At 38.4% G+C, this 27,564-nt stretch overlaps 1 protein-coding gene across 8 annotated transcripts in view; it reads right to left on the bottom strand.

The window, feature by feature from the left end:
* UNC79 (unc-79 homolog, NALCN channel complex subunit) overlaps positions 1–27,564 on the bottom strand; it is a 278,726-nt gene that overhangs the window by 126,250 nt on the left and 124,912 nt on the right. For all 8 annotated transcript variants that reach the window (XM_027520966.1, XM_027520960.1, XM_027520963.1 and 5 more), the window contains exons 12-18: positions 25,946–26,175; positions 23,949–24,120; positions 22,087–22,317; positions 5,655–5,845; positions 4,838–4,961; positions 4,246–4,386; positions 1,542–1,763 (exon numbers count right to left, since the gene is read on the bottom strand). In XM_027520966.1, coding sequence (XP_027376767.1) covers positions 1,542–1,763; positions 4,246–4,386; positions 4,838–4,961; positions 5,655–5,845; positions 22,087–22,317; positions 23,949–24,120; positions 25,946–26,175 — 1,311 coding nt within the window. The remainder of the gene's footprint in view (positions 1–1,541; positions 1,764–4,245; positions 4,387–4,837; positions 4,962–5,654; positions 5,846–22,086; positions 22,318–23,948; positions 24,121–25,945; positions 26,176–27,564) is intronic.

Genomic DNA, 27,564 nt, shown 5'->3' with positions numbered 1-27,564 from the left:
GACGTGTTCACAGAATGATGGGTGTATGTCAAAAGAAGCCAATTTGAAGGGCCTCCCATTGGCCAAATTTGAGTCTCAAAATAAATAATTATAGTAATGGATTTTAGCTCACTGAACAAAATAAGAATTCATGAGTATACTTGGGTATAAGTAGATTAAACAAATAAATATCAATATATAAATAGGAGAGAGGGGGAACCTGCTTCTTCAGTAGAATTCCAGCTAATCAATTAGAAGAAATGATGGAATTGGAAAATTATCATTTGGTAACCATCATAATAAAAATTGATTCAGAAATAAGTCACCCATGGATGCTAAAACTAGGTGAAAGCCTGATGAGAAATGGGAAATCAGTCTTAAAGTAGCTCTCTCTAAGTTAGTACTAATTACAAAGGGGTAAGTAGTGACTTTGTAGTAGAGAAATCTGGCAGAAATCACTTTAACCAAGTTATTACCACCTGAAATGGGACATTATCATGTCATGTGCCTCCTGATATCAGACGCTGAAAACAACATAAAATCAAATCTGTAGCATGACTGGCAGAAGTGCTGAACCCAAACTGATTCATAAGGAAATGTCAAACTCGTGTTGAGAAATATTCTATAAAATAACTGGACTGTACTCTTCAGAAATGTCAAGAATATGACAGATAAAGGCTGAAGAACTGTCCTGAAATAAAGAAGACTAAAGGGCCAGGACAAATCATTGCAATGAATGACGCTAGATTAAGTCCTCAATCAAAAATCATTTTTTTCTTTTGCTATAAAGATGATATGATGATTATATCAATTTTAATGAATAATTTCTGTAAGCTTGATAATAGATAATAGTGTTATAACAATATTAATTTCCTGATTTTGACAACTGTATGCGGTTCTGTAAAAGAATGCCATTTTTTAGAAAATACACTCTAAAGGATTTAAGGATAAAGGGATATCCTGTGTGCAACTTACTTTCAAATGGTTCATTAAAAAATTCTATAATTAACACATACATATATAGGCTAAGAGAGAGAGAAGAGAAATAAATATGATCAGTGTTAACATTCAGAGAATTTGGGGGGGAAGTAATTGGGAATTTTTTGTACTATTCTTTCAACTTTTCTGCAAGTCTCAAATTATTTCAAAATAAAAAATTAAGAAGAAATGTTCCATGAACAAAGCCTTTTCTAAACTTCTCTGTTCAAATTAGCTTCAAAAATCAATTTACATTAAAATCAGCCCATCACTATGGAGTTATACCTTGCCCTTCCCCAAAACAGAATTACCCAGTTTGTTCACCAAGTTTTTTCAACAGAATCAATTCTAACAGTGCTAAAACTCATATCCACTCTCATATGTCAACATCATTGCAGATATTCAATGATTGCAAGTATTTTTCAGGCTCTTTAGAAAATCCCCACAGAAGTTTATGAAATGTCCTGAGTAATACTGCATCATTTCAGTAAGTGTGAAGATGCCCAACACAAAGAAAGAATCACTATACAGAGCTTCCCCTCATTCTTCACCTCTGAACTAAAGGAAGTTCATGCTTCAGCTACCTGCTTCAGGAGAAGATCAAACATGAGGATGAAACAATTTAGATTCATTTCATCATCTTCACAATCAAAGTCAATAGTCCTTCCTCCTTGGTGTCCAAAATTCTTGAAAGGACTACGAAATGGACTACGCACAGGACTCCGAAATGGACTCTGAAAAGGACTATGAAATGGACTCAGCATATTGTGCTGAACTCGTCGACCAGGATCAGAGGCAACACTCACCTAGAAAAAAGAAAATCAGCACATATAAGTGAGCTCACAGAAGCTCAAATGGCTGTACAAAATACTTGAGGATGCTGTGGAAGGTGTTTCCAGCTGTCACACGGATTTCCTTCCTTAGCCAATGGAATTACTACCTCCAAATCCCATGCATCTTCTCAAAACATAAAAATAAGAAATAAAATCATCCAAACTTTCTATTTGTCAGGTAAAGGACACATTATCACCCTGAAGAATGAAGGCAGCCTCTTTGCCATTATATTTTTCATCCCACCAACATGTCCAACTACATTGTCTGCATCTATCTAAAACCATAAACTAAACAATGACAACTTCCAGAGTAAAGCATTGCAAATCAATTTTAGAACCATTAGCACAGAATCTCAGATTGACTGGTAAAAGAAGAATGGTCTCTGACAATAATAATTATTACACTATCATGAGACAACAGTACATCAAGCCTATTGTACTAGTTATTTTTCATTTGCGAACCAACTCTTCCCCCACAAAAGGCCCTCACTGCCCTTTTCTGCCCTGTTCTATGCCCAAGGATGCCAAGAACTGAGCCTCTTCTGGCCCTCTTGCTGGACGGCTTCCAGATGATTCAGTCAATGAGAGGTACCAGCAGAAGACCTGAAGTTGGCAGAGAGAGAGGCAGGAGTATTTCTCTCCCCCGCCTGGCTCCTCTGATGCTACATTTCTGCAGTATCTTCATCCTCTCCAGTTCCTCTAGCCAGCCTTTCCCTATAACTTCAGCTGCCAAAAGGCCCAGGAACACCTGTTCCTTCAGCCATAGGTATATAAAGGCTTCCTAGTGAACTACTGCTGGCCTCTGGGTGTCTCACCGACCCTATTGCCCCCTTAACCTTTCCCATAACTCTATAGGCCAAGAATCCATAAAAGACTCTTTGTTAAACATCTGGGATAAATTCTGTAGCAGGACCCTGACTGACATACCTATACATCAGTCTCAAGTCATATTTTCTCTCTTTAAAATCTCTCTAATAATCAGAAAGCTCCTTGAACACCATATTTAAAGTAAAAAAAAAGTAAAAAAAAAAAAAAAGAGTATCCCATTAAGAATCAGAATACCTGGATCATGATAGTGTTATCTATGGCAAATCGCTTCAGTTCACAGAACCTCAGGTTAAGTAGTTGTAAAATGAGGATAATGAGTTCTTTCCAACTGCCTCACACAGGCCTCACACATCTTCACATGTGATGTCATTACATGTGAATACTCTACACAGTATAAAGTGTTAATCATGTACTGTAATATTAAAGGTAACCAAAGAAAGAAATAAAATATAAATATTGGGCAGCTGGTTCCTATGAGGTACATGAGCAAATAATGATTTTTTTTAAAGCATTTTAAAAGCATGAATCCTATGAGTATGACGGTATTATAAAATATCATTGATTCTTGCCTGGAGAATCCCATGGACAGAGGAGCCTGACAGGCTACAGTCCAATAGGGTCACTAAGAGTGAGATACAACTGAAGCAACTTGGGTAGACACGCACATAAATGTCACATATAGATGTAAATTCTCTGAATGGCTCTTGTGAGCATCATGACTTTCCTTGGTCATTGACTATTAGAGACTAAAACAACTTTTTAGAAATAAAAGTAAATTTAAATTTTTAAAAACTTGTAAAAATTTTTAAAAAGCACTAAATACAATCTATGATCCCATGATTTTGTTATGTTCTCTAATCCTAGATAGCAGGTAGAATGACTAGAGGATTGTGGTATACAGCAGGGAAGATGTTTTGGAGAGGCTAGACAGGACTAGAAGCCCAGAACAGTCCTCACCCACCACCAGATGACAGTCAGCCTCTCCAAAGCTGATCATGGTCTTGTCAGTACAAGAGCAGAAACTTTATCAGGTCCTCCATAGAAAAGTTATCATAAACATCCAACAGCTTCCATATGCTTTAGACCAGACTATCCTGACTTCTCTCATCCTCAGAGGCACAAAGGAATCAGTAAGATGGGCTGTTAGTTAACAGTGACAGTATCACTCAGTCACCACTAGCTGATCATTTTCTCCCAAAACACAGTAGAAAAAAACACACAAACAACAATATCCAAACTCCTCATTCCCAAAGTAAAGCACTGATCTGCCCAGCACCTGGAAAGAATTCTTCTTCACCAGAAAACCCAAAAAAAAAAAAAAGGAGTAGTACCCCACAAGCTACTTTGTTCTGGTTTATCAAGGGGAGAGGTAGCTAACAGAGATGTGTAGGAGAAAAACTCAAAGGAAAATTAAAACTCAATAACTGATTATAGAATATATCAAATATATCTTAGATCGATGTTTTCTGTTATTCAATGTGCTTAAAAGGTTAATAGAGTGGATGGGATAGGATGAAAAGGCATTTCCAGAGCAGTTTATGATGATGCCACTTTAAGGCCCACTATAATGGACAAGAGTTTTCAAAATCTTAACAAGTAAGACAAAGACAATTATGGCAGTAATTACCCTTCGAGCTGCAAGGTTCCCTGCCAGTTCACTGACTCTTGATTTTCTTTGATTTGCCAGTTCTTTGACAGAATTAACTCCATCAGAAAACATACTGATTAATAGCTGAAGTGGAACCATGATGTCTAACTCCGATAATACCTGGGGAAAAAAAGGCATATGTCCCCCCAAAACATAAACTTTAAAACTCCAAAAAACTACATTTAACACTTTTTCCTAAAGTGACCTATTGAACATAAAGACATTAGCCTCACATATTCTATCTGCAGTTGTCCTCAATTTTTCATACTAAAAAATTCAAAGCTATCATCAAATATTCCGACTCCTCCACCCTCCACATTGGATAAATTGCCATGTTCTTTCTAACAAAACTTCTAACAAAGTATCTCCTGTCCCCTTCTTTCCATGTCATTCTTGTTGCCTTAGTTCATTGCTTTTCTCCTGAACTGGTATAATCTGCAACCAATCTACAATTAACAAACATACAGATTTACAGATTCTTTGCAGTAACTCTCTGCTGCCCTACCTGAGGAGCTAAAGTTCATAAGCTAAAAGCTATTGCCCAAAATGATCAAAAGTATGATTCACTTACATGAAGCCACAGTAAAGCTTGTTCCTGCACAGAGGAAGGGTATCCTGTGAACCGACAACTAATAAAGCCAAACATCTCTTCCATTGAAAAAGGTAGAGGGCAAAGCTCAATGTCAAACATTTTGCTGGAAAGCAAAGCAACAAAAGTAAATGATCAAAGGGCATATATTGGGGTTTACTGTTGTCTTCCCAACTATATCTTATTTGGGGAACCAAACATTTTAGATTAGTCTGAGTTCTGAACAGTTATTAGCATGTTTCATTTTATTGTAATAGCTTATGTCCTTAGAACAGATATGAATAATCCTTATGGTTGTTGATAACATTAGTGTTCATATTCACACTGCATTTAATAGAAGGAATTGCATTTTCTAAGAAACTAGAGTTGCTTCTCAGCATCTTAAAACATGTCCCTTTGTACTTTTCCAACTTTATCCAAATCATAATTATATTTGAAGATAAACAATGTTTTTATTATATACTTTATTTGTAAACAAACAATATCTATTTATTATCCCATCAGAACAAAATCCTTTCTGAACAATTACAGATCATCTTGGCACAATTTACAGCAATTATTGTTCAGTCGCTCAGTCATGTCCAATCCCAAGGGGTCGCCGAATCAGACGCAACTGAGCGACTGAATAACAATAAAAACAACAAAAGCTTCTATTTGAACATTCAAATTTCTCAGTAGGCTTGTAAAAATTCTATAAGGTTATATAAAACGCTTAGCACAGTGCCTGGCACACAGTACATGCTTCATAAATGCTAGATATCATTATAATTACAGTGACTTCATTAAACTACTTACCCACCTTAATACTTCCCTGAATTCTTTTAACTGATTATCTGGGACTTCTGTTCTGATGGCTTCCAGCCACTCCGGCATGATGCATTCCCACACGGACTGACTGATCACATTGTAGGGGATCAGGCAGAGGATTCGGTTGAGACCTTCCTTCAGCTGAGTCACTGTGCTACAGGATTTATCCCAGTATCCACCAACCTGATGGGATTTCCACAGCCACAGGGGAAAAGAACAAAATGTACTCGTTACATTTATACCCAAGGAAATACTGAATGAAATGGGTACAGAGAAAGACCACAATCCATTACATTTGAAACCTGTGCCAAGTATATTGAGTGAGGTTTGTGAAAAAACTACAAACCACCAGGATCCCTTAGTTTCCAAAAAGAAAACAGTTGCAAATAGATCGAAACACTGACCAGAGACTGAACTTGAACTATTTTACTGCAGATTTTCCAAATCGTATGTGCATTAAAATTCCAAAAATTTATTCCTAGAACAATGAAGCTTTATTTCTAAGGTGTGACAAATCCCCTGCAAATATGTGCAGTTATACCTGCATTTCAAAGGAACATAGATTTCTACTACTGTACACTTTGTACTGGAGACTTTTCTTCATGGAAAATGAAGTGGCAGAGAGTACTCTTTTTTTCCTACACTGCATATTCTGTCACAATTTTTTTCCTAAGAATGTTCTAAAGCTGGTTGAATCCATGAATTTTTTAAAAATGGTATTTTTTTAACTAATTAAGATAGGATATTAATTTTCTAAGGCATAAAATCTTAAAATCACAACTTGAGGTTCTGTTTGTAATTCTGATTTTAGATAAATATATATTACTATTACATGTATCAAAGTAACAAAGGGTTGACTGGTCCTAGATCTTTACCATGTAACACAAATTTGGGGGGAAACTTCATTATTTTTCCCTTGCAGTTTTACTGAGTTATGATTGACATACAGCAGTGTATAAGTTTAAAGTCTGTAACATACTGATTTGACTTACATACATCATGAAACAATTACTACAGTAGATATAGTGAACTTCCATCCCTGGAGGAAGGCATGGCAACCCACTCTAGTATTCTTGGCTGGAGAATCCCCATGAACAGAGGAGCCTGGCAGGCTACAGTCCATGGGGTCACAAAGAATTGGACATGACTGAGTGATTAAGTACATCATCCCATGTAGATACAAAATAAAAGAAATAGAAAGGTATTTTTCCCTTGTGATGAGAACTCTTAAAATGTACTCTCTTAACTTTGACATAAACAGCAATGTTAATTATATTTATCATGCTTTTACATTATATCCTGGTATTATAACTGAAATTTTGTACCTTTTGACTGCCTTTATCTAATTCCCCTTTCCACCACCCCCACCTCTGGTAACCATAAATATGATCTCTTTTTCCATGAGTTGGTTTGTTCCTTTTTGAAGGATGATTGACCAATAGCACCATGTTAGTTCCTGTTATACAACTTCAGTTCAGTTCAGTCGCTGAGTCATGTCCGACTCTTTGCGATCCCTTGAATTGCAGCATGCAAGGCCTCCCTGTCCATCACCAACTCCCAGAGCCCACCCAAACTCATGTCCATTGAGTCAGTGATGCCATCCAACCATCTCATCCTCCGTCGTCCCCTTCCCCTCCTGCCCTCCATCTTTCCATAGTGATTTGATATTTCTATACATTTCAAAATGATCGCCACAATAAATCTAGTTATCATGTCACCATATAAAGATATTACTTAGTTACTGACTTTATTCCCTCTACACTGTACATTTCATATCTGTGATTCATTTATTTTGCAACTGGAAGTTTATGCCTCTTAAACTTCTCACCTATTTCTCTCTTCTCCCAAACCTCCTCCCCTCTGGGAAACACCGTTTCTTCTTTGTATCTACAACTCTGTCTCTGTTTTGTTATGTTTATTCATTTGTTTTTTTAGGCTCCACATATAAGTGAAATCATTCAGTATTTGTCTTTCTTTGACTTATTTCAGTTAGCATAATGCTCTGTAGGCTTATCCATGTTGTCATAAAGGCAACATTCTTTTTCATTCTTTTTTATGGTTGAGCAATATTCCATCACATATGTACCACATTTTTATACATTCATCTATCCATGGACACTTAGGTTGCTTCCAGGTCTTGTATATTGTAAATAATGCTGCAATTAATATAGGGGTGCATATATCTATTCTAATTAGTGTTTTTGCTTTCTTTGGGCAAAATGGCCAACAGTGGAGTTGCTGAATCATATGATAGTTCTGTTTTTAAGTTTTTTGAGGAATCTCCATACTGTTTTCCATAGCAGATGCATCACATTCCCATAGACAGGGCACAAAAGTTTCCTTTTCTCCACACCCTCATCAGTGCTTGCTATTCGTCATCTTTTTGGTAACAGCCATTCTGACAGGTATAAGGTGATATCTCATTGTACTTTTGATTTGCACTTCCCTGAGTACATCATGAGAAACGCTGGGCTGGAAGAAACACAAGCTGGAATCAAGATTGCCGGGAGAAATATCAATAACCTCACATATGCAGATGACACCACCCTTATGGCAGAAAGTGAAGAGGAACTCAAAAGCCTCTTGATGAAAGTGAAAGTGGAGACTGAAAAAGTTGGCTTAAAGCTCAACATTCAGAAAACGAAGATCATGGCATCCGGTCCCATCACTTCATGGGAAATAGATGGGGAAACAGTGGAAACAGTGTCAGACTTTATTTTGGGGGACCCCAAAATCACTGCAGATGGTGACTGCAGCCATGAAATTAAAAGACGCTTACTCCTTGGAAGGAAAGTTATGACCAACCTAGATAGCATATTGAAAAGCAGAGACATTACTTTGCCAACAAAGGTCCATCTAGTCAAGGCTATGGTTTTTCCTGTGGTCATGTATGGATGTGAGAGTTGGACTGTGAAGAAGGCTGAGCGCTGAAGAATTGATGCTTTTGAACTGTGGTGTTGGAGAAGACTCTTGAGAGTCCCTTGGACTGCAAGGAGATCCAGCCAGTCCATTCTGAAGTAGATCAGCCCTGGGATTTCTTTGGAAGGAAAGATGCTAAAGCTGAAACTCCAGTACTTTGGCCACCTCATGTGAAGAGTTGACTCATTGGAAAAGACTCTGATGCTGGGAGGGATTGGGGGCAGGAGGAGAAGGGGACGACAGAGGATGAGATGGCTGGATGGCATCACTGACTTGATGGATGTGAGTCTGAGTGAACTCCGGGAGTTGGTGATGAACAGGGAGGCCTGGCATGCTGCGATTCATGGGGTCTCAAAGAGTCGGACATGACTGAGCGACTGAACTGAACTGAACTGATCATTAGTGATCTTGAGCATCTTTCCTGTGTCTGCTGGCCATTTGTATGTCTTCTTTGAAAAAATGTCTATTCAAGTTCTCTGGTTAATTTTAATTAGATTTTCTTATGTTGAGTTGTATGAGTTCTTTGTATATTTTGGATATTAACCCTCTATCAGATATATCATTTACAAATATCTCCTCCCATTCAGTATGTGGCCTCTTCCTTTTGCAAAAGTTTCCTTTGCTGTGCAAAAGCTTTTTAGCTTGATGTAGCCCCATGTGCTTATTTTTGCTTTTGTTTCCCTTGCTTACAGGGACATATCTAAAAATTAGTATTAAGACTGATATCAAAGAGCATACTACCTATGATTTCTTTTAGACATTTTATGGTTTCAGCTTTTACATTTAAGTCTTTAATCCGTTGTGAATTTATCTTTGTATATAGTATGAAAAAGTAGTCCAATTTGATGCTTTTGCAAGTACCTGCCCAGTGTTCCCAATATCATTTATTGAACAGGCTGTCTCTTCCCCACTGTATATTCTTGCCTCCTTGGTCATAGATTAATTGTCCCAAAACTATCTTACTTTAAATGAATTCAGTTTTCAGTATTTAATTTTCATATCTAGAATTCCACATCATTAAAACAAATCAATTCCATTTAAATTTCAAATATCTATTTAGCATCATATTGGCCAACATCCTAGATGACCGACTAGATATTTTCAGGAAGTGACTCCGTTTCTGAGATTGTTGTTGTTGTTAGGTATCTAGACTCAGAAGAGCTAACACTGATAATGCTGAGATTGTTGGATGCATCATTCCTGAGGTCCCTTTGGCTGTTTAATTTATGCTTAAGTCATACAAAGGCCTTTTGATTTTGAATCACATTTTGAAACAGATATACCTATGAAGATCCTAAGTTGTCAGTGACCAGACAATGGATCCTTTGATTTGGAAAACTTTTTATAATTAAGAAGATTTTAGAGAGCTCTCACCCTAAATAAATGTTCTCTTATCAACTATGGGAGGACCAATCTGACAGAAGCACACACACACAAAAAGTCACAGCTAGCTAAAAGACTCCTTTAACATAATTCAAGAACAGAAATCAGATTTAGAAAGAAAATTAAAACCCACACCCACCATAAATCCCCCTCTACCATGTCCCTCCTACAAATGACCCAGTTGGAGCTTGACATTCAGAGCCTGGTAGGAGATGTTATAAAGGCCTTCCCTCAGAAGTTTAATTGGCTAAAATAGAACAATCTACTCAGGGGAATACAGTCTAAAACCTTTGTCACACAATTTATAAAAACTATTACAAAGGCACACAGCTCTAAATTTGCAAATCTCAGTTCATAGGAGGCTTTTCCAATTAAGCTGAAAATCTTGTCTCTGATATAAAAGAAATTAATTCAAAGTAACGGGGTTGGGTGGGCAGGCCAGCTCCTTAATGTTATTATTGAGGCTGTCATCTAATGCTTTGAAGAATGAAAAATAAATGGCCTTGCCTTATTGAGTATTTAAAAAAAAAACATAACTGTGATTCTAGAAGAATCCCAAAGCTCATCTATCTTTCTTACCAGTCCCAAAGCCTCCCCTATTCATCTCAAGATGCTTACAGATATTATAAAAAGTCAGAACGAGGAAAAGGGACTGTCCTGCCCTTAAGAAGAAACACTTAAATAGTAATTGCCTTAGGCCTCAGTTTCTTCAGACAAGCTCCTCTGAGCCCTCTTCTCAACTGAGGCCTCAACTTGGACCTGTTAAAAATTTCAGATTCTCAACATGAATAATTTTTCCCCCTCCCATAAATCTCCTCCCTCAAAATACATGTAAAATCTCAGTGCTCCCAAAAGAATCTGTTTGTCCCATCCAAAACCTTTTAATAGACAAACATGTCCTTGAAATGTCCTTAGATTGTTATTTTACAAACTTGCATCTTTTCTCTCCCTCTCTGAGACTTAAACCTTCTCCCATTCAGCACTATCATCTCAAGGATCTGAGAATCATCTCTATAAATGCAAACACTCAAGGACATGAATGTGGCTCTCAGCCCAAGAGATGCCTTGCTTTAACTTGTACTATTGCCTCTTGTCATAAAATAGGAAAAATTTGTTTCTCCTCCTGATATGCATCAATTAACACTCCTCTTGCTGCTGCTGCTGCTGCTGCTGCTTCTGCTGCTGCTGCTGCTTCTGCTGCTGCTGCTGCTGCTGCTGCTGCTGCTAAGTCGCCTCAGTCGTGTCCGACTCTGTGTGACCCCATAGACGGCAGCCCACCAGGCTCCCCCATCCCTGGGATTCTCCAGGCAAGAACACTGGAGTGGGTTGCCATTTCCTTTTCCAGTGCATGAAAGTGAAAAGCAAAAGTGAAGTCGCTCAGTCATGTCTGACTCTTAGCGATCCCATGGACTGCAGCCTACCAGGCTCCTCCATCCATGGGATTTTACAGGCAAGAGTACTGGAGTGGGGTGCCATTGCCTTCTCCATTCAGGAAAACTAACAGCTTATAAAATTAAATATTCCTAAAACCCTATGTTAGCAGGAAGAAGTTATAGAAGACGGACTTTTCCCCCTAATGCCATAGATATGAAATGATGTTGGACAAGTGGGGATTTGTAAGCAGCTTTTTGGCCCTTTCCTGTTTGCTTATTTGTTTTATGAATGAGATCACGCAGCAATTTAACATAATTCCTGGCCTAATGCTTTCCTGAAGATACATCGTGCTTTGCCTAACCTGTTGATTCTTTTCCCAGATTAAAAGAAGTAAGAATGAAGAGTTAAGTAGTTAAAAAATGACTAGCTTTCTACTGCCAGCAGCCCCCAAGGCAGATCCTGCAGGCAGATCACATAAGCAATATACCATCTGAAGAGAAAGTCAGCCAGTCAGCACCCAATGGAGAATGATGCAGAACCCAACCTCCTGCCTTGATCATTCACTGAGATTCTCTCCCCTTTTTCCCTTTAAAAACTGTCATGGCTGGTCCCACCTAACACGTCGGAACAGCCATCATCCAAAGTCTACAAATAACAAGTGCTGGAGTGGGTGTGAAGAAAAGGGAACCCTCCTACACTGCTGGGGGGAATGTAAGATGGTTCAACCACTGTGGAAAACAGTATGGAGGTTTTTCAAAAACCTAAAAATAAAATTACCATATGGTCCAGCAATCCTATTCCTGGACATATACTCAGACAAAACTGTAATTCAAGAAGATATATGCACCCCTATATTCACAACAGCACTACTCACAATAGTCAAAACATGAAAACAACCAAACATTCATCAATAGGTGATAAAGAAGATGTGGTACATATATACAAAGGAATACTGGTGGTGGTGGTTTACTTGCTAAGTCGTGTCCAACTCTGCCAGGCTCCTCTGTCCATGGGATTTCCCAGGCAACAGTACTGGAGTGGGTTGCCATTTCATTCTCCAGGCGATCTTTCAGACCCAGGGATTGAATCAGGGTCTCCTGCATTGCAGGAAGATTCTTTACCGACTGAGTCACCGGGGAAGCCCACAATGGAATACTAATCAGCCATAAAAAGGAAATAAGACCATTTGCAGCAACATGGATGCAACTACAGATTATCATGCTAAGTGAAGTAAATCAGAAAGTGAAAGACAAACGCCATATGACATCACACGTCTGAAATCTCAAATGTGGAAATATGGCACAAATGACCCTACCTACAAATCCGAAATGGACTCACAGATATAGAGAACAGGCTTGTGGTTGCCAGGGAGAGGGAGGTGGGGAAGAGAAGGACAGGGGGTTTGGGAATAGTAGATGTAAAGTACTGTATACAGGGTGGAAAAACCACAAGGTCCTAGTCTATGACACAGGGAACTATATTCAATATCTTATAATAAGCCATAATGGAAAAGAATATGAAAAAAAGAATGTTCACATGTATATAACTGAGTCACTTTGCTGTAGAGCAGAGATTGGCATGACATTATAAATCAACTATACTTCAATTAAAAAATTAAATTTAAAAAACTGTCATGCCTGAGCAGAATCTTCTAATTTGGTATTGGGAAATGAATTTGCTTTCTCCCCAGACTGCTGGCTTTTCTGATTAAAGCAGCTTTTCCTTTCCACCAACACTTGCCTCTCTAGTGTTGGTTTTTAAATGAAAGAAGAATGGAACTGGAGGAATCAACCAGCCTGACTTCAGGCTCTACTACAAAGCTACAATCATCAAGACAGTATGGTACTGGCACAAAGACAGAAATATAGATCAATGGAACAAAATAGAAAGCCCAGAGATAAATCCACACACCTATGGACACCTTTTCTTCGACAAATGAGGCAAGAATATACAATGGAGAAAAGACAATCTCTTTAACAAGTGGTGCTGGGAAAACTGGTCAACCACTTGTAAGAGAATGAAACTAGAACACTTTCTAACACCACACACAAAAATAAACTCAAATGGATTAAAGATCTAAATGTAAGACCAGAAACTATAAAACTCCTAGAGGAGAACATAGGCAAAACACTCTCCGACATACACCACAGCAGGATCCTCTATGATCCACCTCCCAGAATATTGGAAATAAAAGCGAAAATAAACAAATGGGACCTAATTAAACTTAAAAGCTTCTGCACATCAAAGGAAACTATTAGCAAGGTGAAAAGGCAGCCTTCAGAATGGGAGAAAATAATAGCAAATGAAGCAACTGACAAAGAACTAGTCTCAAAAATATATAAGCAACTCCTGCAGCTCAATTCCAGAAAAATAAATGACCCAATCAAAAAATGGGCCAAAGAACTAAATAGACATTTCTCCAAAGAAGACATACAGATGGCTAACAAACACATGAAAAGATGCTCAACATCACTCATTATCAGAGAAATGCAAATCAAAACCACAATGAGGTACCATTTCACACCAGTCAGAATGGCTGCTATCCAAAAGTCTACAAGCAATAAATGCTGGAGAGGGTGTGGAGAAAAGGGAACCCTCTTACACTGTTGGTGGGAATGCAAACTAGTACAGCCACTATGGAGAACAGTGTGGAGATTCCTTAAAAAACTGGAAATAGAACTGCCTTATGATCCAGCAATCCCACTGCTGGGCATACACACTGAGGAAACCAGAAGGGAAAGAGACACATGTATTCCAATGTTCATCGCAGCATTGTTTATAATAGCCAGGACATGGAAACAACCTAGATGTCCATCAGCAGATAAATGGATAAGAAAGCTGTGGTACATATACACAATGGAGTATTACTCAGCCATTAAAAAGAATAATTTGAATCAGTTCTAATGAGGTGGATGAAACTGGAACCTGTTATACAGAGTGACGTAAGCCAGAAAGAAAAACACCAATACAGTATACTAACGCATATATACGGAATTTAGAAAGATGGTAACGATAACCCTGTATGCGAGACAGCAAAAGAGACACTGATGTATAGAACAGTCTTTTGGACTCTGTGGGAGAGGGCCAGGGTGGGATGATTTGGGAGAATGGCATTGAAACATGTATAATATCATATGTGAAACGAATCGCGAGACCAGGCTTGATGCGTGATACAGGTTGTTGGTGCACTGAGATGACCCAGAGGGATGGTACAGGGAGGGAGGTGGGAGAGGGGTTCAGGATGGGGAACACGTGTACACCCGTGGTGGATTCATGTTGATGTATGGCAAAACCAATACAATATTGTAAAGTACTTAACCTCCAATTAAAATAAATAAATTTATATTAAAAAAAACAAATGGCGATCTGCCAAATCTGAATTCTGTAACAGTTTGTGTAAATCTTTGATAAATAAGACTATTTTAATACTGTTGGTTTGATAAAAACAGCTGCATCTTCTGAGTTACCAGCACTGAGTATGATATGAACACAGTTTTTATTCTATATGGGTTTACTAGTCAAATAAGGGAATATTATATTTACTTTTTATGTTTAAATTACTTTATATGTTTAAATTATAAGATGGATTTCATTTTCATCAAATTAAATTACTATGACAAGCTTTATTTCAACAGTAATTGTGTTTTATGACATATCTTCTTAGAAGTAGTTTCCAAAATCTTTTTCATAACCTGAAATTAAATTTATATTAAGTTACATGAGTGATATTCATTGAATATCCAGATCATTTCTACATAAGTTTAATTTTATCTACTTTTGGCTTCTTATTTTTACAGAGATGCTAAAATTATTTGGATCTGCTAATAAATATGTTCATTTTGCCATGCTGAGAAATTACACTATGAAGAAGCATATCCAGTAGAAGTTATGATAGAAGTTATCAGCACTGAGTATAATAGTATAATCATAAAAATATACTAGTATAAAACAAAAATAGAATAATCATAAACTTTGCTACAAAATGCTGGTATGTGACGAGCAATTCACAATTGTTTACCTCCTGGTCTTTGAAAAACAGAGATCATTAAGTGTTGAAAATTATAATCAATATATAAATGAAACTTCTAGAAATAATAAGGATGAAGAAAAAAACCTCTGTATGCAGAATATTCGAGGAATGTAGGATGTGTTTTTTGTCAAGGAAAGAAAGAGTAATTCTGTCCTAAAGTAGTTGTTTAGAGATTGTATAAAGGTTATCCAGGTGAGAAAGAGGAAAGTGAAGGGCAGAAATATGACTGAAAATAGAAAATTGTATAGGATCTGTTGGAGGCAGGGAGGGGGGAGATGGGCACACATCTTCATCATGTCCTCAATTATTTAGGAGAACCAAGTCTTTTCAATGTTAAAAAAGCTAATTTTTAAAATTATCACATTAGATTCTATATTTATTTTTGAAATTTGAATTGCCATTTTGGTTGAATGGATAACTAAGTATTATTTCATAGCAACGTATCAACCTGATTAATTGAGTATCCAAACCTTTTGATTTTTTGACAGCTTTAGATATTTTGCTTTCCAAAATCAAATCCTAAATAAAATCTTGATCTCAAATTGACTTTGAGGCTTCTGAGGTAGCTTTCAGAAAATCTCAAAGGATTCTTCACTCCTAGTAGAAAGAGATGTTAAACTAATTAGGTCTGTTTGATAGGTTGAACTACATGAAAAGCATTGGCAAATAAGAAGAGATGCTTAACCCTCTCTAGTTTATATCTATATAGGTAAATATTTTTAACATAAATATTTCAGAAATTATATGCAATTTGTAAAAATTATATGCCCTTTGTGTTCATGATTATATTTTTATGCTGCTTTGCCTGATAGTAGACAATAATGGAATAATTTTAACATCATAATTCCAGTTACTCTCATCAGATCTTTAATCACAGCATTTTACTTTTTTAATTAATTTTTATTAGAGTATAGTTGATTTAAAATGTTGTATTAGTTTCTGCTGTATAGCAAAGTGAATCAATTATACACATGCACTGTGCTAAGTCGTTTCTAACTCTTTGCAACCCTGTTGACCACAGCCTGCCAGACTCCTCTGTCCAAGGGATTCTCCAGGCAAGAATACTGGAGTGGGTTGCCATTTCCTCTTCCAGGGGATCTTCCTGATGCAGGGATCAAACCTGGGTCTCCTGCATTGCCGGCAGATTCTTTACCATCTGAGCCACTAGGGAAGCCCTACTCCAGTATTCTTGTCTGGAGAATCCCATGGACAAAGGAACCTGGGTGGCTACAGTCCTGGCATCACACAGAGTCGAACATGACTGAAGAGACTTAGCATGCATGCATAGTTATTTACACAAGCTTAATAAAAATCTGTTCTCCTTGTAACTGGACATAATAGGAAAAACTGGTTATGCTATCAAGGCTTTGACTAAAATGTCATACTCGAGAAAGATAGGCAAAGAATCAAATATGACCAGACAGCTTTAAAGAACTGTGGTGGACATTATGAAGCCCATGCTTATAAAGCCCTCTTGGAAAAACCAGCCTGCTACTTGACTTTTGATGTCCCCAGTCTATAAGCAAATAAGAAAAGTCACTTCCTGACAGACCCAGAAACCTTAGAGCATTCAAGGGATCTCAAAAAGAAAAATTCACCCAAATCTACAAATACTGCAGATAAATATGACAAATTCTTGGTTTGGCTTCCCAGCATGGAAAGGCCTTTAAATGTCCAATCTGAGATTCTAGAAAAAACTTGCAGCAAAACAAACTCTTGAAGGCCCATGTGGTCAAATACCACTTTCGTTGTATGTAAATAATCAGGCCAAATTTAATGAGACTAGACTTACTTTGTGAACAGAATATCTTACTTTTAATTATCTTTGGTCAAAACTGGAAAATTCAGAAATTGTTTCAACAGAAAACTATACTCACACTTGAGGGTTATCAGATCTAGTCCTGTTCACTGAGCTGTTTTTCACCTCTTTATAAACTGGATCCTGCTGTCTTGCACACTTTGTGAGTAATTAATGTTCCCAATTGTTTTGCCTACCTTTCTGACTTGGTGTCACTGAGAACTAAAACCTGCCTGCCCAGATCCTTACTGAGACTCTAGGCAGTCTTGTCCCAAAGCCCAGCAAGCTAAAGCAGGCAACTTGATATAAACTTCAAAAGACTTCTTGCTTCAGCAGTTTAGGCCACTTGGGACGTTCACCAAACACCCACATCTTCCAGGCTCTGCTTCAGAAAATAACCGTGAGTGACACTGATGAATTCATCATCATCTGGAGATGCTTCAAGCCCAGCATCTAGAAATCTTCACTGTTTTCCTTAGGCCGTAGAAACTAGGTTTATAGTCTACTCTAACCACTAATCTTTGTTTTCTATTTCCTTATTCCAATTTATGTTATTTTCCTCTTTCGTGTATCTCTTACCTAGCAGTTCCTAACCCAAATCTTCTCTCCAAGTCAATCAACCTAGATTCCTTTTTGTGCGAAACTTCTAAGGAAGTTACAGATGGGAGAAATGTGGGGAGGCACTCAGACCCCCAGAGTTGGTATAAAGAGTATATTAAATGGAAACATTTGCACTAAAGAAGACGCAGAGAGAAATCTCATCTGAACTTCCTTTATGTGACTAAACTGGAGCCTCCAGAAAATATGGCTTCTATTAAGCCCCTCCAAAAGGAGTTCTTGTGAATTCAGCTGTCTTGGAGAAAGGCTGCCCATTTCCATTAGCATCAAAACACCCAAAAGAACTTTCCCTATCTTCCCATTCAAGCCTCCTCACAAATGCTCCTCACACTCTAGAAGTTTGGCATATAAACTTTTTATCTCTGGTTATTGAAAAAAGTTTCCCATCAATGAGTACTTCTGTGTGTAAATGTAAATAAACTTTGTCTCTCCTCTTGTTAATAACAAGTCAGTTCTGTCAATTAATCGTGTCTGATTCTTTGTGACCCCATGGACTGCAGCATCCCAGGCTTCCCTATCCATTACCAACTCCCAAAGCTTGCTCAAACTCATATCCATCAAGTTAATGATGCCATCCAACCATCTTATCCTCTGTCGTCCCCTTCTCCCCCTACCTTCAATCTTTCCCAGTATTGGTGTATTTTCCAATGAGTCAGTTCCTCACATTCAGGTGGCCAAAGTGCAGCTTCAGCTTCAGCATCAGTCCTTCCAATGAATATTCAGGACTGATTTCCTTTATGATTGACTGGTTTGATCTCCTTGCAGTCCAATGGATTCTCGAGAGTCTTCTCCAACACCACAGTTGAAAAGCATCAGTTCTTTGGCACTCAGCTTTCCTTACACTTCAACTCTCACATCCATACATGACCACTGGAAAAACCATAGCTGTGACTAGATGGACCTTTGTTGGCAAAGTACTGTCTCTGCTTTTTAAAATGCTGTCTAGGTTTGTCATAGCTTTTATTCCAAGGAGCAAGTGTCTTTTAATGTCATGGCTGCACTACCATCTGCAGTGATTTTGGAGCCCAAGAAAATAAAGTCTGTTACCATTTCCATTGTTTCCCAATCTATTTGCCATGAAGTGATGGGGCCAGATGCCACGATCTTAGTTTATTGAATGTTGATTTTTAAGCCAGCTTTTTCACTTCCCTCTTTCACTTTCATCGAGAGGCTCTTCAGTCCTTTTCGCTTTCTACCATAAGGGTGGTGTCATTTGCATATCTGATATTATTGATATTTCTCCTGGCAATCTTGATTCCAGCTTGTGCTTCATCCAGTCTAGCATTTCACATGATGTACTCTGCATATAAGTTAAATAAACAGGGTGACAACACACAGCTTTGACTTACTCCTTTCCCAATTTGGAACCAGTCTGTTGTTCCACGTCTAGTTCTAACTGTTGCTTTTTGACCAGCATACAGATTTCTCAGGAGGCAGGTAAGGTGGTCTGGTATTCCCATCTCTTTAAGAATTTTCCGTAGTTTGTTGTGATCCACATAGTCAAAGGCTTTGGCATAGTCAATGAAGAAGTAGATGTTTTTCTGGAACTCTCTTGCTTTTTGTATGATCCAGTGGATGTTGGCAATTTGATCTCTGGTTCCTCTACCTTTTCTAAATCCAGTTTGAACGTCTGGAAATTCTTGTTAACATGTCTCTTGACAATTACATGCAGGCTCCCAACTGCTGGAGCCAAGTTGGAAGAGGAAAAGTTTTCCTCCCAATATAATCATTTCCTCTTATTTTTCAGAATTCGTGGGGTTCCAGGCAAGAATACTGGAGTGGGTTGCCATTTCCTTCTTCAGGCGATTTTCCTGACCCAGGGATCAAACCCGTGTCTGCTGCACTGGCAGGCATTCTTTACCACTAGCACCGCCTGGGAAGCTCTTTTCAGAATCATATCACACTAATTCTTTACTATACCAAAAGAAACAATAATTGAAAACATATCAACACAGTCAAAGAATGCCAGGAAATGGGGAATTTCCATTATGCAAAAATCTGATTTTATATATAAGTCAGTAGGTGGCACCAAAGAAGAAAGTGTATCTTGATAAATGCACAGAATGCTCTGACTCCTGGAAATCTAATAAAACCTACTCTCTAGAAGGTATGTGTTATGTTTTCTTCTTAAAATTCTTATTTAAACTGAAAACTGCCTCAAAATTTCATTGAAAGCAAACCCAAAAGTCACAAATAAAAATAAAACTTAGAAAATACCTTGAAATAAATTTCATGTATTACTGGCAGAAACTGATTCTAGATATCCATCTTGCTGGGTTAGACATGAATGATAGTACGAAGTCTTAGCAGCTGTGCATCTGAAACCTGTGATCCAATAAGGCAGAAGCAAGAGATCAAGCAAAGAGAAATTTGTCCTAGAGCCAGAAGAAAAGGAGCATTTGGGAAGTTCCTTTCTGGCTCAGCTGGTAAAGAATCTGCCGGCAATGCAGGAGACCTGGGTTCGATCCCTGGGTTGGAAAGATCCCCTGGAGAAGGGTCTGGAAAATTCCATGGACTGTATAGTCCATGAGATTGCAAACAGTTGGACATGATTGAGCAAGTTTCACTTTCACCTTAAGTCCTTTGGGCATTCCACATGAGAGGGCAGGGACCATTCATCCCTAGATATATATGTGAAACCACAGAAACTGCTCCTAGTCAAATGTTAGCCTTTCCCCAAACCAGAAAAAGGCTGAGCTCTAACAACCTCATGGAAAAGCTTTTTTTATTTCTTGTTTCTTAGTTAAAATATTCAGCAATGTCAGGAAAGAATAGTCCCTTAAATTTTTTAAAGATATGTCACATATTCATCTTGCCATTCTTCCCCATCTCAAACTAACATCAAAACAGCATATCAGCTAAAATGTAGTAACTAAACTCATTTAGCTCTACTGACTAAATTAAAGAGAGGTATTCCTCTTCTACAGACACTGATAACACTAGTATGTAAGGTGGTGTCAGCAGACAGGGTAGGGCTCCAGAGAAAGAACCAGGCATGGTTTTCTTGCCAGAAGAGAAGCCACTTTCACCTAAGCCATTTTGTGATCTAAGCATGTTCACAATGCTTGCCCTTGAACAGGTCTCAGTAATCAACAATTTTAAGGACAGTAATAAAGGAAGATCAGCCAAGAAACAATAGTCTAGCAATAAAAGAGTCCTAGTTCCTCCTCAGGGAATCTACCTCACACTTTTGAGTTCTGCAGGAAGCAAGGCCCCCACCCAGGTGGAGGATGGTGACGACATGCCGAGACCCCTGACTGGTCAGAAGGAAAGATGGTGTTGACTTTTTCTGACCCTCTTGATTTTAATCAACTAAAGCTTGGACTCTGTCCATCTTTGCCCCAGTTCTATGCTGAATTCTCCTCTGCTCAAGCCCCTTCATGAATATGCATGTATCCTTAGCCTAAAAGGTCTCCAATTTTGCTGTTGAGAGACACTGCCTTGGAAAGATGCCTGGTGTTCTCCTTACTTGCTGCAAGTATTAAGAAGTCCTTCCTTCTCCTGATCTTTGCCTTGTTATATCTTTCAGCTCAACACCCACTGAGAAGTAAACCCAGGTTTTCAGTAACAATAGTGCTTCTCCCCAAGTCCTCCTCTCCAACAAGGTCCAAGCTGTAGGTCTTGATGAAAAAGATGAGTATTTTATAGCAGGGCAAGAAAATTTTAAACATAAAAATTCTTCTCTGCCCATTTAGGCCTCCTCCTTCCCCTTTAGTACATGTTATGCAATTGCATTAACCAGACTTTCTTAGGAGATAACGTTCCTTCTTAATCGCATCAAGCGTCATAACTGCTTGGGAAATAACTTTCCTTCTTATCTTGTAAGAGGCCATGATGACCCGTGACCCACTCAGTTCAGTTCAGTTCAGTCGCTCAGTCGTGTCTGACTCTTTGCAACCCCATCAACAGCAGCATTACTCACTTAGTATGTGTAGATCTGGATTGTGTTAACTGTCAATAATATATCACTTGACATAAAACCCTTTGTCTCAAAATTTTACATATCTGTGCTTTGGCCTCCAAAGGGCAGAACAATCCTCAGAGCTTTCTGAAAGACTATCTCTTGGGTTATAATCCTCAGGTTGGCTCAAATAATATTTCCCCCTTTTTTTTTTTAAACTTTTCATTTTTTTATTGGGGTATAGCTAATTAACAATGTTGTTAATTTAGTTAGTTAGACAGTTTCAGGTGACCAGCAAAGGGACCCATTCATACATAGACACGTATCCATTCTCCCCTCCATTTCTTTCCTAGATCAATTATTGATTAATTTTTTTTTTTTAATTGACAGCCTCCACTTACCCGGGCAAATTCCATTGGTTTGGGAAGAAGGCACATGACCATGACATCAAAGCGAACATCACATACTGTCTTCAACCACTTGGTGACAAACTGAGGCTTCAGCTTTTCAACCAAACTTCCAACTTCATCATCCATCATATAGGCTGTGGAGTGGAACCACTGGAACACCATGGCCACGAGCCTGGCCAAGCTTTCCGTAGGCGTGTTCTCACTGGGCGTGCAGAGGCTCACCTGGAAATAGATTAGATTCTCCTTCAGCCTCAGTACATAATATGTTTGTTTAAAGACAAAAAAAAAAAAAAAGAGATGTCCCGGATAATCCATTTGAAATAGACAGTCCTATATAAATGATGGAGGACCACTTATCCTGGAAACTGTGTTCTTCTCTACAGAGAGACGAACTGCAACAACTTCCCCTCAAGACTGCACCTCCCAATAAGCTTTTTCACCTAAAAGAAATCAATTACATATTCTGTAGCAGGTAAATACTTTTTTTTTTTAATTTTATTTTATTTTTAAACTTTACATAATTGTATTAGTTTTGCCAAATATCAAAATGAATCCGCCACAGGTATACATGTGTTCCCCATCCTGAAGTTAAGTCTACAAAGTGAAATTTCATAAATCTTCAGTGCAAAAATAATCTCTATATATTTCAGTTCCAAAATGATCAGATTCACTAAAAATTTTCTAGCAGTAATAATTCTGAAACCTTAGAGCACCACCCCTCAGTTCACCACATTATAGACTTTTCAAAACTGTTCACCATTTATTCATTAATCTTTTATTAAGCACTGAAATAGGATTCAGGAATATAAAAAATAAATAACACATTATCTTTGCCTCAATGAGTTCATAATAGTAGTCAGTTTGTCATTAGATAATAAGTTCTAGGAGTGAGACATGCAAAATCAATAATTAAACTCAAATTTGATAAAGCAAAACAAAGCAAAAAAATATATGAAAGCATAAAAGAGATGTATCACTAAGGAGATTTAATCTATTTCTCCAATGGGCAAAAACAAAAGTCTGCTTCTCTGCAGAACTGTCAACTTCAGCATTCTTGGAACTTTGCATCTATATGTTTGATCTTTCTTGAGTGAATACTTCAGCTGACTCAGTCAATAGAAGTCAAATTCCCTGCACTGGTTTGGCAATAATTTTTCTGGCTGTGTTACAGACTTGCCATAAATAAACAAAAAGATCCACAGTAACTGAACTTGCAAACAAAATATTACATCAGTGGGAGGTGAATGATCTATAAATTATATTGAATCCAATATTTCACAATATACTCTAGCAACTTACCCACTTGTTTCTTGTCAAAATGTGCATTTCCAACAGTTTAGAATCTGGCACAAAAGGTTCTGACACCTGGCTATTTATTAGAATCAACAAGGGATCTTTTTAAAAAGTTCCCAAGATTCTGGGATGGAATCTGGGCAATGACATTTTTTGAAAGCCTTCATGGGTAAATCCAATGTGCAGTCACTGTCCTAGAGTATAGACTTCCTATGCTAAGGTTGGCTTCTCAGAGGGTGCAGTGGTAAAGAATCTGCCTGCCAGTGCAGGAGACGCGAGAGACATGGGGTTCGATCCCTGACTCGGGAAGATTCCCTGGAGGAGGAAACAGTAATCCACTCCAGTATTCTTGCCAGGAAAATTCTACAGATAGAAGAAAGTGGTGGGCTACAGTCCCTGGGGGTCATGACTGAGCACACACACTGGTGGTGGTGAATGCAAAGGTTAATTTTTCACCGTTTACTATTTACTTCCCCTAAAAAGAACAGAAGAAACTCATCACCAGGGCAATGTTGGAATAAAACATAAGATGTTAGAGATTAATTAACTTCTTTTCTTACTAAGAACCATATTCCAAATTGACTGAGTAGCCGCTGGTCGTGCTTATCATCATCCTTATTGTCAAAGTCAGCATTATCCAGGGAATGATGCGAAGAGGAGAGGCCCAGCTGCCGCCGGCGATTCAGCTCATGTTCCCGCTGCTCAGCATGGAACTCGGCTTCTTTCAACAAGCTGCGGAAGAGGAGAAATTTCAGGTAAGACTACCCAAAAGCACACTCAAGATAATGACCCTATTCAGAGCAGTTACTTCACAAGTTTTCAAGCATCACTCATTTCTCCTTTAAATTGGAAGGACCTCATGTCCTTGTTATTTTCTACTCCATCCCCATCTCAGAGATCTATAAACTGAGGCACAAAGAGACTACTTCCTCCAATCAGTAAGAATCAACCAGAACTGATGCCTTCTGCTTTAAGTTCAACAATCATCCCACTAGAAGCCAATGCTTCTCCTATATCTAATATGAAGCTATGAAAGAAAAAAGTGAAAGCGAAAGTCACTCCATCATGCCAGATTCTTGGCAACCCAATGGACTATACAGTCCACAGAATTCTCCAGGCCAGAATATTGGAGTGAGTAGCCTTTTCCTTCTCCAGGGGATCTTCCCAACCCAGGGATCAAACCCAGGTCTCCTGCGTTTCAGGTGGATTCTTGACCAGCTAAGCCACAAGGGAAGTCCCATATGAAGCTACGTGGACATCAAATGCATGATCAAGGACAGTTTGAGGAACTGATACTCAAATGGAAAAACATTTAATAGAATTCAAAGACCTGACAGTGAACAAAAAAGATTCCTTTTTCAATTTTCTAAGAAGATGACAATTTAAAAAAATAATACACAATGTTGGCAAGGGTGTAGCAAAAACTATCATGATGTATGAAATTCACATACACTCTTTGAAAATCAGATTGGTAATGTATCAAGTGTCCTTAAAATATTCATACCCTTTGATCCAGTCAGCCACATCTGGTCATGTACCCTAAATAAATAAAAAATACAGGACTGGCACTATACACAAAAATAACAGTAAAAATAATGGAAGAAATTGAAGTGTCTAATGGTGGAGGAAAACAATCTAGTGTACCCACTAAAAATGATAAATGTGGAAACTACACAACGTGGAGAGGAGCTAATGGTATAATGTTATATCAAAAAGAATGTGGATACACTGTGATTGCAATTATATAAGTAAAATAAGCATTTGAATAAAACTAGACCATATGCAAAAAAAAAAACTGATGGTGATGACAGGAGTATGGTTGTTTTTTTTCTCTTTCCAAACTTTCTGCATTGTTTTATTTAGCAAACATTTATTGCACTTCCACATGTGTTGGCCACTGGGATAAGAGAAACAGAAGACTTAGTCCTTATCTTTAAAACATACATTCTAATATTGTTTCTTTATCTTTAAAAATCTTGTCTCAGTGAATAGTATACAAAAAGAGAGCAAGTCTAGAGTTATTACTTGTAAAGCTCGCTTTTTTTCATGTGATAGAAAAAGCCAGCTGCCTGCAGGATCTGGTCCATCTGACTCCACAGCCTTCTGGTTTACTCCAATACCGAATTATCTAGAGTTCTCCCATCCTTCGCTGCTGCAGTCAAGTCTGGGACACCTCTCTCCCACCCCTCCCCTCTGACGGGCGCCTCCTCTCCATTCCCTGAGAGTCCCATCTCTGTGTTGTCACTGTGCTCACCACTTTGGCTGGCAAATTCGTGCTTCTATTTTTACAGAACCCCCATGGGTAACTTGAAGGCAGAGACCATATTTCACTTTCTTCTGTCTTCCTGTGCCTACCACATGCCTGGCACATAACTGGCATTCCATAAAAATATTTGTTGAATGAGTGAATTAAAACATCATCACTGCAGCATTGTAGAAAGTGAGCTGTCTGGCTGAGGGCTCTTGGAGTTGAATTAAATGTACACATCTCAATGGGGAAAGGGTGGCTCAGAGAGAAGGCAGAGTTTTCAGGGAAAGCTACTAACAACCCTGTTACCTAATCACGGCCTCCACGGCACAGACAAGCTCCTCAGCGCCACATTCCCGGGTGTTGATGGGTGGGGGGGAGGTTTGATAGAGGTGGGTCTCTGAGGCGGCCCCCACTTCGTTACTATGGTGATTTGAGTGGCATCTTTTGCAGTACCGAACAGGCCTGTTTCCGTGACGACCACAGCATCCTGCTGAAAAGCACGTGACCACAGCTCTTCTAACATGGGAACTGCAGTTCTAGGAGAAGAGTGAAATCAATTAAAATTCACCACTGAGGTAAACTGGGCTAATAATTGGAACGAACAGAAATTTCTAGGGCCACTAGAAGAGGCAGGACTTTCCTGAAGCGTCACTAGTTTCCAAAACGCAGCTCATCTCTAGCCAGTTAGATTTCAGTCATAGTTAAAAATTAAGGTGAGAAGTGGTTTCTGTTTGTTGAGTAGTAGAAACTCTCTAAATATGAATGAAACTGTGTTAAAAAGTCCTCTATAAAGTGACCTCAGCTATCTGGCATGGGGTGTGGGGGGCTTCCTAGATTATTTCAAGTTAGTGTTTCAACAGTTTTCAGCAGAAATATGAAAAAAAAAATGAAAACTGTGGTCCAGAGAAAGCCTAGCACAGCACATCAGGGTAGGAAACAAACAATTTTAAACCCTAAAATAAACTTTCAAAATTATTTTATCCATCTCCTAAAGACCACATTTCTATTGCAGCTCATCTGTCCTTGATGCATTCAAGGACAGGTAGGGAGCTGTGCTGTGCTCAGCTGATGGCCCAGAAGCTGGCCTGCCCATCCCCACCAGCGTTCTTTCTATCAAGACCTAAAGAATGTGTCAGTTGATAACACAGGGACATCAAAGCACAGTGATAACCATTCATAGATGCAGCTGTTGAACATCAGCTACAGAAAAAGAATCAACAGATGAAGTGTGAAAAATGGTGCAGTGAAAAAGAGAGATCCAGAGTTCAGGGGAGTTTATTATCAGAGCTGCCCTGACAAGAAGCAGAGGGGCAAGGCAGCGCCCACGCCCACATCAAGCAACTTGAGGAGCAATCAGGAAATATCCCTGACCTCTCCATAAAAGTGTGCCCAAGCCTGTTAGAGATGCCACCACCACATACTCAATAGCTTGTGTCAGAAAGCATTTCACCCTTTTGATAGAGCTTATTAAGATGGAAAACACTGAAAAAGAATATGATTATATGTATATGCATAACTGAATCACTTGGGTGTCCACATGAAACTAACAGAACATTGTAAATCAACTATTATCCAATAACATTATTTTTAAAATATGGAACCAGAGAAATAATACCCTAAGCCATGATGAACTCAGGGCTTGGAGAAGATTGGAGAACCTTCCATGACAGATATCTTGGGGAAACAGAAGAAAGAAGAAAGCAAGCACAAAACCTACATCCAGACATTGACCGTGTGTTGAATTGCTTATCGGAAAAATCATTTCAAAGTAAGGCTTGTTCCACTTCGATTTTAGCACAAGGCTTTGGATACAAGTGCGGGAAATCTCATTTTCTGAACAGGACTCGGGTCAATAAATCATAAAAACAAGTTTAAATTTTTATGATCTTTTTTCCCTTTTATTAATGTTTTTTAAATTATTTGTT

The sequence above is a fragment of the Bos indicus x Bos taurus genome, chromosome 21 (genome assembly GCF_003369695.1).
Source record: "Bos indicus x Bos taurus breed Angus x Brahman F1 hybrid chromosome 21, Bos_hybrid_MaternalHap_v2.0, whole genome shotgun sequence".
NCBI lineage: Eukaryota > Metazoa > Chordata > Mammalia > Artiodactyla > Bovidae > Bos > Bos indicus x Bos taurus.
This window is presented reverse-complemented; position numbering and strand designations above follow the sequence as displayed.